The 12,241-nt window shown below is 40.4% G+C and overlaps 1 protein-coding gene across 1 annotated transcript in view; it reads left to right on the top strand.

Moving 5' to 3' along the window:
• Positions 1 to 12,241, top strand: part of phactr2 (phosphatase and actin regulator 2) — a 41,064-nt gene that overhangs the window by 22,811 nt on the left and 6,012 nt on the right. The window contains exons 2-10 of the mRNA XM_005727512.2: positions 4,539 to 4,724; positions 5,564 to 5,638; positions 5,882 to 6,013; positions 6,972 to 7,220; positions 8,565 to 9,102; positions 9,320 to 9,498; positions 10,236 to 10,392; positions 10,758 to 10,813; positions 12,229 to 12,239. Of these exons, the coding sequence (XP_005727569.2) occupies positions 4,539 to 4,724; positions 5,564 to 5,638; positions 5,882 to 6,013; positions 6,972 to 7,220; positions 8,565 to 9,102; positions 9,320 to 9,498; positions 10,236 to 10,392; positions 10,758 to 10,813; positions 12,229 to 12,239 (1,583 nt within the window). The remainder of the gene's footprint in view (positions 1 to 4,538; positions 4,725 to 5,563; positions 5,639 to 5,881; positions 6,014 to 6,971; positions 7,221 to 8,564; positions 9,103 to 9,319; positions 9,499 to 10,235; positions 10,393 to 10,757; positions 10,814 to 12,228; positions 12,240 to 12,241) is intronic.

Below are 12,241 nucleotides of genomic sequence, written 5' to 3'. Positions count from 1 at the left end.
AGCATCAGCCTCTGGTCAGTTGTTTGGGGGACGGAATGATTGGAATTTCTGCAGAGTGAGGTGAGAACAATAAATTAACTGTAGGTGTAATTTTCTCGGAAAAGATGACTTATTGTTGTACTTGTGAGATCTCTGCCGTTGAACACATTCAGTGTAAGTGTAAGCACCTCATGCATGTGTCACAGCAATGCAGGCTTTAGATTTCCTGCATTGCTACACGACACAGCATGAATCTCAAATCTTCCCCTTTCCTTATGATAATTACATAACTGTGAAACCAGGAATTTGAAAAGACTGTGTTACAATCGGTTCCGAAAAATGGGAAGCAGATGAATCTCTTTTGATGATTTGCTTTGTTTTTTCTCTAAACTAAGCAGTGAGTTTGCTTTTGCCTCTTCGTTTCATTTTCTTTTCTCAGCAAGTAGTCAGTCAAGTAGTTTGAACATGAACTTTATTTGGAGTTGTGGTTGCTCGTTTTCCTTTTGTTTTGCTTTGTTCATTTGTCTCTTTTAATTCTATTTTGTTGTACTTTTTCAACATGTTCAAAATAAAGATTCAATCAATCAATCAATCAATCAATCAATCCATTGTCCCTGTTTGGTTCCCACTGGAAGTTTGATAGTTGGCCTAATGGTGATGATAATCGCTGTTACCAATTTTCCCATCGTTAGCGGTACAGAGTAGCTGCTGAAATGCACCTATTGTTGTGATTTGATATCAACACAGGAACAGGAAATGAGTGTGTGTATGCAAAGTATGTGTGTGTGCAAAAAGAGGGTGCTACATTGGTCTGAGGGGAGTTGTAGGGGGCTCTGTGCTGCACTTCTCCATGTCTTCACTCTTTACTGCCATTGTTTTTATGTACATGTTTGTCCTTGAGCACTCGATGTGATAAAGGTGATCACAATACTGTTGGGAGCAATAATGAAACTATGATTTTACGAGCATTCTTTAACAAAGCAGAGTGCTTTGTTATGGTTATATTGCTCTAGTTATATTACTTCTTACTATCTGACCCTCATTTTACCCTTTTGGCTAATGACACATCAGTTTTTTGTTATAATAATCCTACTTTATTTAGTTTAGATCTGCTAAAGACCACCAAATGTTTTAAAACCTGCAAAACTGTCTTTAAATTTATAGACAGAATAAGAAGATTCGATATTATTTGTTAGATATTAAGAGTTTGTTAGTTGTAAACCTGTGTGAATTTGGTTTAATCATATTTAATTGACAGTGTTCCAACAAATATTTTGATCGATGCACATTTACTTTAGCTTCAGTAATGCAGGGGAAAAAGAGAGACTTTCTCATCACCGTGGAAAATAAACAACACTAGTAGAAAAAAAATGTACACTTATGTAGACTTTAATTACTCACAGCGTGTGAATAAACAATGCATTGATCCTTCATCAGCAGTAAGCAGCAGTCAGAGATAGTTTACACTCATCAGTTTTAGCCCATGTCCATCTGTGCAGAGTGCGAATCAGCTATCTGCCAATGCTGGTGAGAGCCAACCAATCATCAGGCTATTGATAGTTTTCAATTGAGCTGAAGGTTATGAAATGGATTTGACCCACTAGATCTGCTTAGCCAGGAAATGCTTGACTGAGTGACTTTAGTTGCTGTTAGGCAAATGGTTACTTAACTTCTTTACTGCCAAAATGAACATCTGGATCATCTGGTCAGCTAAGCTGAGTGTTTTTTAAGCTTTGGTCTGGTGGAAATCTGGCAGATTTCTTTTTTTTTTTTGCTGACAATGGGGCTGCATAAGCATCTTAAACAGTACTGACACTGCACTGTTCTGTTTTCAACCAACTTTTATTGTTTTCTTGTCGGCAAGTATTTAGAGTGACATGAGCTGAGTGGGAATGCATTATTATTTTTATTGAGCAGGCATAGTGATTCCCTCCATGTGTAGCTAGCATTTGCAAATTTAGGAGTTCTCTAAGAATGCACTTGAAAGAATGAATTAATGAATTCCCTTAAATCGTCTCCCTTGAATAATTGCGTTTATCTCAGTTTGCAGATGACATGAGAGTCCCTGGCCTTCGGCTATTGAGGTTTTGCGATGATTCTGTATTTTTTTTTTTAGTTTTTTAAACCAGGCTGCTACCATGTCAACAAATGTAGGTTGCGCTCATGAGTATATTTCCTCTTGCCAATCAGAATACAAATTGTTATGGATTAGTGTAACCAGGATCCTGGATCGTGCACTTGATCTTGCATCTTTTAAAGTTTTGTTTTCAGAATTAATTGAAGCTGTCCACATAATTGGAGAAAACAACCACCATGACTTCATGTGAAAAACATCCAAGTATTGTGTTGAAGACATATCAGCTGAAGTTGAACTTGAGCCAGGCTTTTTATGTAATGCAAATTGTAGGTGTGATGTTTTGTAATTACTTTTAATTTCTGCACATGGCTGATTAATGTTCCAAACATCTATTATTACTTAGTCTGACTGCATTTAAATATCTTAATATAATAAAAATAAAGTGTTCAGCACAGTGTCTGTGAAGGCTCTCAGTCATCCAGGTCATCTTAGTCTGAGGAGCTTGGAAAGAAAAGCGTCTGGACCTCTTTAAGTTGCTTTCACCTCTCATCCGAGAAGCTTCTTAAGTTCTAAGAGTCAAATGATGGAGAATCCCAGATTTAAGCTCTGTGGGAGTGTTCCTGAGAGGGTCATGGACCCCTTATTGATCCTCGACCTAATCACACGAGCCAAGGTGTGAAAACGAGTGTAGGTCACAATCAGCCGAGGTTTCGGGTGAGCTCATCGTGAAACTTAACCCCACCCTATCACGTGATTTCCTGAGGTCAAATGGCACAGGATGTGAATGGTTGTCAAGGCGTCTGGGAAGGGATCTCAGAACTGGATTGAGATGGCAGTCAGTTGGTGTCATAAACCACCACCTCTATTCAAAGATGGTCGTTCACAGTGGACATAGATGGCTTCTTTCACTCCTCATTTAAACTGTCCAAAATGTGAACATTGGTATCTTCAAAAAAGTGACCATTTCCCTTTAGATGCAGAAGGACGGCCGAGTTAGTCCCGTGGAGCCGGCTCTTCTATGTTGCGCCATGCGTTCATAAAGGCATGGTTTTGGGGCTGTTCTGTCATTTAAGAGCACTTCTGTGCTAAAAGCACACAGCTCCTTCAATACTTCCACATCGCTGAACTTCATTTCCTACAAGCAGCAATAACTTGACCTTTTCTTCGGGAGTGCAAATATGAAAAAAGACATAAATTACTCAAAAGTTTTTTGCGGAAAAAATGATACACATTTGCCGCTAGCTGGGCTCCACAGAGTCAGCGGTGATTCAGCAGTGTTACGTAGCTGCAAAAACAAAAGCCTTCCTCTGCTTAAATCTGAGGAATCACACACACCACCTCTCTTTCCTCTGTAAGCTTCCTGCACACACACACACACACACGCACTTGCACACACTGTCGACATTATCCCAGAAGTTTCACAGCTCTTCTAATCTTTCAGCAGGAAGAGGAGGAGCTGTGGGAGGACAAGGATCTCGCCAAGACACACACACAAGCGCACGCACTGCAAATACTGTTAAAAACAAATATTCGCCCCTGACTGACCTGTAGAGCGCGACAAATATGACTATTTCTCAGCTTTTTTTTAACACTTGCTGACTCCATCTTAAAAACGTGTGTGGATCTGTCTTCATTTAAAGCTTTTAGTTGATAATATAGGCGGGCGTTATCGGGAAACTAACAGGAACAAGCCTTCGGCAGTAAACACCAGTAATCACTTGTTAAAGAGATGTGTATAATACTAAATAACACTACACTATTAAAATATAAACACAATTCCAGTAAATACAGACTGAAAATATAAACACCGCTATAATCCTGCACATAAAAAATGCAAACTATAGAGCCAGATAAAGTGCACTGTGGTTTGTGGAAGCTTCCATTATGTTAAGAGAGCCATTTTTCCTGTCGTCCTTTAAATGGCTACAGGAATAAAAATGAATCTTAAGTGCTATGACTCTATTTTGAGCATCATGTTGCTGTGACCTGAAGGAAGGGGGTCAGATGATTGCATATGTTTGAGAGCACTTCAAGTAAAGAGGGTCCTTCACCTTCTCGGATCATTTCAGTTGAGTAATTTGAAGGGTGGGATTCAGGCTGTTCAGTATATCACAGAAGAAGAAGAAGTATTAGAAAGGCAGAAAAATCTGTTTTATAACATATAACACATGTGTACATCGTAGATGGCCTATACTTGTAGTATTGTGCAGTATGAAGGAGTTAAAATAAACTAGTTTGACTGAAATTAAGGTCCAGTATTATTATTTTTATTTAAATTGGAAGTGTTGGTCTTGAGAATAAGAATCTCCTGTGCCCAGATGGCAGGATTATCTTTGCATATCCGTTGTAGGAGAGACCAGCTCTCCTAGAGAAAGGCTGCAAAGGCTTATGGATAATATGCAAATATAAGGGCCCTGCCTGGGTTGCACGCTGATATTGCTTTTCTCTTATTTACATGCATTTCTGCTTTCGTGTCTTCTAGTTGAGGGACTGGAGAAATCAACATCTCTGGCCAGCTGCGACGTGGCGGTGGACAGCTCTGCCAATGCCCAGAATGCCCATGCATCACGGCAGCAGCGAGGCAAGCTGTCAACCCTGGGCAAACTTTTCAAACCCTGGAAGTGGAGGAAGAAGAAGACCAGCGACAAGTTCCAGGATCTTTCAAAAGGTAGGACGTCTTGTGTGTCCGTGTGTGGATGTGTATGTTAATGACACTGTATCAACAAGCTGATGAGTCGCTTCTGATTTGTTCTCCTCAATCAAGTGTCTGGTCAATATCTCAGATTGCATTTTTGGATTTGTGTGGAACATTACGCGTGAAATGGAGCACTGTTGCTCCCAGAAGAGCTTTAAAAGGAAAAGAGTGAATGGTTTGTTTGTAGTTCTTGCTGATTGATTCCTCAGGGGTTTGGCTGGGAAATAAAGAGAGACAGAGGTAAATACAAAAACCAGAGACTCTTTTTCCTGAAAGCTGCTAGGTTTTATCTTTTGCTTTTCCTGTGTTTATATGAAAGTTGTGTTCCTCTATGTCCCTTTAATGCTAGCGCTCAGGCAGTTTAGATATATAGGATATATAAGGTGCTAACTGGGAAGTAGAACGTCTTTCTTTATAATTAGATTATTTATTGGTGTCAAAGTTTTCGGGGGGGAGGGGTCTGAGATCAGTACACAACCACATTTCCATGTCAGTAAAAGCAGATTGTGGTGATTTACAAGTAATTTAAACACCACATTTATTAGAAAACAGTATAAAATATATTCACACAGTTGTTTATATATAGGATTTCGTTTACTTAACATTATGTGGTCTCCTTTGTCACATTTTTCTTTTCTTAATGTGCAAAATGTTTACATGGGGTGACAGGTCTGGATTGTAGGCAGGCCCGTTCGTCACCCCGTCTCTTATTTCAACGTCATGCAGTTGCAAACTGTGTAAAATGTGGTTTGGCATTGTGTTGTTGATGTGTTCGAATAAATATATTGAACTTGAGCTTGTTGGTCTTTCAGTTCTAGAGAGAAAAATCTCCACTAGACAAACGAGGGAGGAGCTCATCAAGAAAGGAGTTCTCATCCCAGACCAAGGTTTGTCCTATGTCTCAGTCAAATCCATGCTCAAGAACACATTGAATGCCACACCTCTTCTTCCCCAAATTATGACATTTACTTATTACAAAGCAAAGCAATTCACCTTGTAAGACACATCTTAACATGTTTTTTTATTGTTCTTTACACTTCAAAGCCTTTTTACTTTGTCACATGTTGTTTGTGTCATATCAGGAGATGGAGAAAATGACTAAAAAGCAGCTTTTATTTCTTCTCCCCTAGATGAACCAGTCATCAGTGAAAATCTGAACGGCCATGCCACATCCAGTTTGACGCCAGAGGAAGTCAAAGTCGACATTGAGTCTCAAGAAACACTGCGGGCAACTGGGCCGGTCAGAACTGAGGAGAAACCAGGTAACCTTTGGACCAGTCACAATATAACCTTTGTCATACTTTGGCCTGTAATCCAGGGCTGGTTGGAGTCTCTAACCATCAGATTCCTGTACTAGTTGAAGTTACAAGCCCAGGGTAACAGTCTTCCACCTGCATATATTGAAGAATTATATATAGATGCATTGTTGTTATTTGTTTGAAAATTAAAGCAAGAAACGGTTGTCGCTAGAGACGTGCTAAATGCTGAGAAAACTTTACTCTTCTACAGAGAACTCACATTTTGTGGAATGTGGGGCTTTTTCGGCCCTTGAACTGTTCCATTTTTATATACTGGATCTAAATATTGTAGCTTTTTTTAGGTGCTTTGATGTCTTTTCCTCTGGGCTGTGGAATGCATTAGTATCTGCAGCAGCTTTCTGGTTGACATTGAACTCGCTGTGGGATCAATGAGCGGGTCTAATGTGTTCAGATAGATATTCCCATTATATCAGCCTGCAATAGGCATTCACAGTTTGAACAGAGCTGTATCTTCTCCTCCTAATGCCTCTCTCTCCCTGAGGAGACAGGCCACTGTTCTTGTGTCTGATGCTGCTTAAGTGTTGTGCTGTTTTCAACTCAACCCTGTTAGCATTGAACTTGTAGCCATTTGTTTGTTCATTTGTCAATAATCAGAAAGGCAAAGGCAACAAACTCTGTAAGTACAGCAACTGAACACACATACTATCGCCTACCCTGGAGCCTGGGAAGGTTAATGGGTACATATTATCTATCAGTTCTCTGGAAAAGCTGTACAAGAGCCCTTCATCATCAGCTCTGTCATACACTTTCTGTATCATTCATTTTCTCCTCTGTCTCTGCTTGTCCACCTTTCTATTTGTGCATCAGTTTGCACAGATCAGCAACTTTTATCTTGCTTCCAGCCTTTATATTAACCTGTAACTGCTGCACTTTTCCTTCCTACTCCCTCTCATCTATTTAGAAAGGTCTGATACTAAACCTAACACCCGGGCAAATCAGGCGCGACCTCGAGAGACTCAAGCTAAAAAACAGCCAAGCGCCACTCCGCCCGCATCATCCAAACCTGCCGGTGGCACCGCAGCCACGGCAAAGCACAAGGATGGTGCCTCTGGGGCTAAAAAGACAACTAAAACCACTGTCAAGACTGGGTCGTCCACACAGGCTAAAGCTAACCCCCCACGGAACACTAACACAACTGGTCGCGGGACTGGTAAGTTCAGATAGTTAGAACCGAAACCAGCTGGCCTGTCAGTGTCAGTGTTCATCCCTTCCCTCATTCCCGCATGGAGTATGCCCTTCTCTCACTGTTGGAAGGAAAATAGGAGTCACTATTAAGCAGTTTGTTCCTTCTAAGCATGGCTTTATGTGCACACTCGTGCAAATGTTATTGAAGTTTCTGTCAAGTGGTTAGTATTTCCCCTTTTCTCCCTCTTCACGATGTGCTTTCCTTATAAAAAGCATGTCATTTACAATATCTGCCTGTTTTCCAAGAAAGCAGAAGTAAAGATTTATCTGTGAACCTCTAGAAATGTCTGCAGTGTTTGTGTGTGTGTCAGAGGGGCTGAGCAAGAAAAGTGAGTGAGGTCAGTGTAGCATCGCCACTTTAACAAGAAAGAGAGAGAGAGCAATCTGACGAGCTTGTGTGGTTTCACTAGCATGACGCCAGGGCATGATCATCCCCCTGCTTCCTGTGTATATGTGTGTGTGTCTGTGCTGCAATATATAGCATGGTTAAACGAAACTTAGAACACTGCATGTGATGTTCATGCAGTCCTTTCAGAGGATATTTGTGTCTTTTGTGGTGTGTTCAGGAAAGTGGCACAAACGTTGCTTCATTAATGTTTGAATAACTTCGAAATCCTAAGTTCACCCCCTCTCCTAAGGGTGTTTTTACCAGCACACAAAGACACTTCACATAGACTTGAAAACATACTTTAGTAGTCAGTATATCCTTAGGTATTCTGTGTTTGTCACAGTTTTAATGGAGAAGATATGTTTAGATAGTTACTCTATTATGTTTAAGTTTAAGAGTTGGTAAATATTGGAATCCATATGTGCTGCATACACTTGGATTATGTATTAATCAAAAATGGTTACGTTTTCTGGCATTGCACAGCCTAGACAAAAAACGTGATGCATTTGAAAAATAAAATTCAAGGCCGATCATACTTTAGGTGAAACTACTTTGATTGAAATAGAGAGCAAAAGTGAGACATCGCGTTTTATACGCTTCAGTTTTATCCATGCAGCCAATCAAAATGTTTCACTTGAACAGAAGGTGTAAGACTACTAGCAATAGTTCCCTGGGTTAAGTAGCCAACAGCCATTAAACAGAATATAAACATTGCTTATATTTTGGGATGATTCTCACATTATCATACGCGTGTTATTAACTACATATATTACTGATGACATTTTTACTTTAAAACACATAAATATTTGTCTTTTCCAACATAGAATTTGTATAAGCATGTTATTAGGAGGTTTTTGTGCATGTCTTCAGAAAATAGAGCATCTAGAAAAACAAAAACGTCTGATTTTCTGTCCTCCTCAGCCAAGTCCTCTCATCCAAAGAAGACGGGATGCACAACAAAAAGCACCACCACCTCCACCTCCACACCTCATTCTCGTGCGTCAAAGGACACTGGCTCTGCAGCACAGAATGAAAGGACAGATGCAAAGGCCAACCGGAAATCAGACACTCCGACTTCATCGTCTGTACTTCAAAAAGCCTCTGCAGAGACTCTTAACCCACCTGGAGACTTAAAAGCTTCTTGCCTTTCCTCAGACACCAAACCTATTTCATCTAAAGTCTCAAGCAATGACACAGGGGGAGCTCAGGGGGACTCTGTCCAAGATCCCAAATCTTCACCTGACGCATCGCGTGCAGGTGAAGATACCCATAAAGGTGCAGTTCCTGGAACCACAAGTCAGTCTTCTCATGTCAACACTGCTACAGAAAACACATCATTCGCAGATGGAGAGGCGCGCGGCAGCTCACAGAGCGATAAACAGGAGAGGACAAAAGAGGAGGGAGGAGGGGGTGGAACGAAGAAAGGAGAAACAGAGAATGTTGTTGAAAATAGCCGGAGGTACTGTAAAAATCTAGTTGGTACATGCAAGTTGCTGATTGCTTGAATTTCTTATGTTCACTTTGACTTTATCTAAGTTTGATAGCATGCATTACAGTAACCTTAACAAAGTCACAAATTAATCTTTATATGATTTGCTGTTATATGAAATTAGATAATTGACAATAAATCTATTAAAATTTGTTTAGTCACACTGTTGTGTTATTGATTCCTGCAGGTCAGCAGAGGATGAAGCAGAAAAGCCGCAGCGACCCAGGGTAAAAACAGAGCAGGCCGAGGTGACCGTGATACCCGATAGGCCGAGAGACAGCCAAACTAGTGACTCTGATTCTGACGGACCAATCCTGTACCGGGATGAGGAGGAAGAAGAGGAGGAGGAAGACGAGGACTCAAACAGTATGTTTGACAACAGTCACGTCAGCTGCAGAACTTAAAGAGAAGCTCACCTAAACAACTCAACTTCGACATGTCAGTTAGCAGGCGGGGTGTGATGTGTTTAAGAGGATGTAGTGCAGTGGGTCAATGGTTAGAACTGTTGCCTCACAACTAAAGAGCCCTGCTAGTCCTGCTGCTATGGTTAAAACATATTTATTTTGCAAATAAATATGTTTTATATATATTTTACCTAATGACACATGACCTTTGGTTTTAATATAAGACAGCGTATCCTGATTCAGAGTTGTGGAACTGACCAGTAGGCCAGCAGCTCATGGCTACTGAATAGACACTTCCAGTAAAAGAATATGTCATGTCACCAGATGTGTATAAACCCTTGAATGGTTGCAGAAACACATCCAGAGCTTTAACATCCTGCTCAGCTCAAGGGCTCATTGCTCCCAAGATGAAGTGAAAGAACCGTTTGCAGTCAGACTGTGAAGCCACCCAACTTGCTGTGACGGTGCAATGTTTGCTTCGTGCAGTCATGCTGTTAAAATTGTCAAAGATGCAACTTTTGCTTGCAAAACTAACCAGCACTGGTAAACAGCATTTAATCTGTTTATCATTACAATGGACTTTCTGTTGATGTTTCAGGTTTTTAAACGTCTCATTTTCTTCATTGCTTGTTCATTATGATCCACAGCTGACCCCCCGGAAGACTGTTACTAGCCGTGCCTGTTCTCTTTCTGTTCTAGCCTCTCTTGCCAGCAAGATCCGCCGACGAGACACCTTGAACATTAAACTGGGGAACCGACCCAGCAAGAAAGAGCTGGAAGAGAAAAACATTCTGCCACGGAGTTCGGAGACGGAGAGGCACGAGCTACGCCAGCAGATTGGCAGCAAATTAGTCAGGTACACTCAAACACACGCATACAAAGTGGACTGTGAAAATGTGGCTAGGTGTTACTTTTTTCTCAAGCTTGGCATTGCTTTAGGATAACAACAGAGATTGTTGTTTATTTTTTTGGTGTAGCTGTGGGTGGTATGCTGTTACAAATGATGCACATTAAAAATGTGTCCTGAAGTTTGGCCTTTTCTAACAGATGAGCCAAATTGGCTGGTGTTAAAACAGCCTTCAGATTCTCAGCAACAAAAGGTGTAAACAAAAAACAACATCTTAAGTGTTGATCATTTTGGATTTTTCTCTGCACGAGCCTGCAGAATTATTAAATCCATACCTGCTCGTAAAAAGAGTGTAAACAGTTTTCTCTTTTTAGACGCCTGAGCCAAAGACCAACCACAGAGGAGCTGGAGCAGAGAAACATTCTGAAGCGTAAGTGCACTCTTCAACAGAGGTGTGACGTGATACACCTTTTCTTTTATGATCGTCATAATGCTTTAAAGCCCGAATTATGTCATTTATCTACCTGCAACCATATCACAAGAGCTATCATGAGGATGGTCACATTAAAGCCGGTATTGTGCTGTTTCAGCTGCCCAGCCACAATCTGTTACTGCCACTTTCAGATCTTCAGATACGACCTTGCGTGTCTTATTAATCAGATGGATGAGACAGATATGTCTGTCTAAATTATGAATTACTGCCTTTTAGCAGCTTTGTGTCTCCCACGGTGGAGTGATGTGTTCAATCACACTGTGAGGGGATTTTCTTTGGTGATCATATACCGAAGTGATAGAAGCTGGTCTGAGTCATTCGTTTTCCAACGCACACTAACGAGCATGCTTGTCATGCTACTGAACATGAATAAAATAACTCTGCTAGCGGCTATGATCTCACCTGTTTAGTTCAAATTTGTCATTCGTGCAGGCTTTTATGGTTTTAAGAATTGCCCATTACTTCAATCAGTATATTTGTTCTTGGTCTAACTGCACAAATGCATGATACATCTTTCCCTAATATACACTGATAATACTGCTTTATTGTAGGTGAAAAGAATGCCTGTATTCCCAGTCAATAGAACAGATATACACATAGTCCATACGTGTAGTGGTTATATCCACATACATAACAGCGGTAAGGAAGTTCTGATATATTGTTTCTGGTGTTCATCCCTTTGTGGGCAAGAATTTATCTACAAATAGATTTGGTAAAATTATATAATACTGTGTGTATAATGTAATGTAATGTAAAAGTGTCAAGAGCAAGAGCAACAGCTTTACTGGGTATCTGTGTAACTTTATTCTCTGATTTAATTATTTTATTTATTTTTTGAAAGGTTGATTTGCAGACTTTAAAACGTTTCGGTCTGCAGCACACAGCCTCAGTGTCATCATAGCACATGAGAAATAATGCAAGGCTCTCATGTGTTCCTTTAAACACAGGAAGAGAAGTAACACTGTGTATGTGTTGTGCTAGGAAAGGATTAGGTGTCGTAAATCCTGCATGACTTCTGTTTCAATCTGGATGAGACCACTAGATGTCACTGACTTCTCCAGTGCCCCCTCACCAAGCTGTTTATATATATATATATGCGTGTGTGTGTGTATGTGTGTGTGTATATATGGTGCAATTCAATGAATATTTCACAAGAATATTTGCCGTTCAGATTTAATCAGATTTCCCTTTTTTCGCCTTTTTGCTTTTGTTTACGTAATGGCAGCCACACTGCTGCATAGCCATGCACTTGGCTTAATATTGCAAATTATAGCTTGTGTATATAATTAGATGCAGTAACTAGTTGCAGACATAGTAGGTGTGAAATCAATCTGCTGGTTCTCTACATGCAGAAAAGAATGAAGC

This window comes from Pundamilia nyererei, unplaced genomic scaffold, assembly GCF_000239375.1.
Source record: "Pundamilia nyererei isolate P.nyererei 1_Seehausen unplaced genomic scaffold, PunNye1.0 scaffold00024, whole genome shotgun sequence".
NCBI lineage: Eukaryota > Metazoa > Chordata > Actinopteri > Cichliformes > Cichlidae > Pundamilia > Pundamilia nyererei.
The sequence above is the reverse complement of the archived record's forward strand: the minus strand, read 5'-3'. Positions and strand labels throughout refer to the sequence as shown.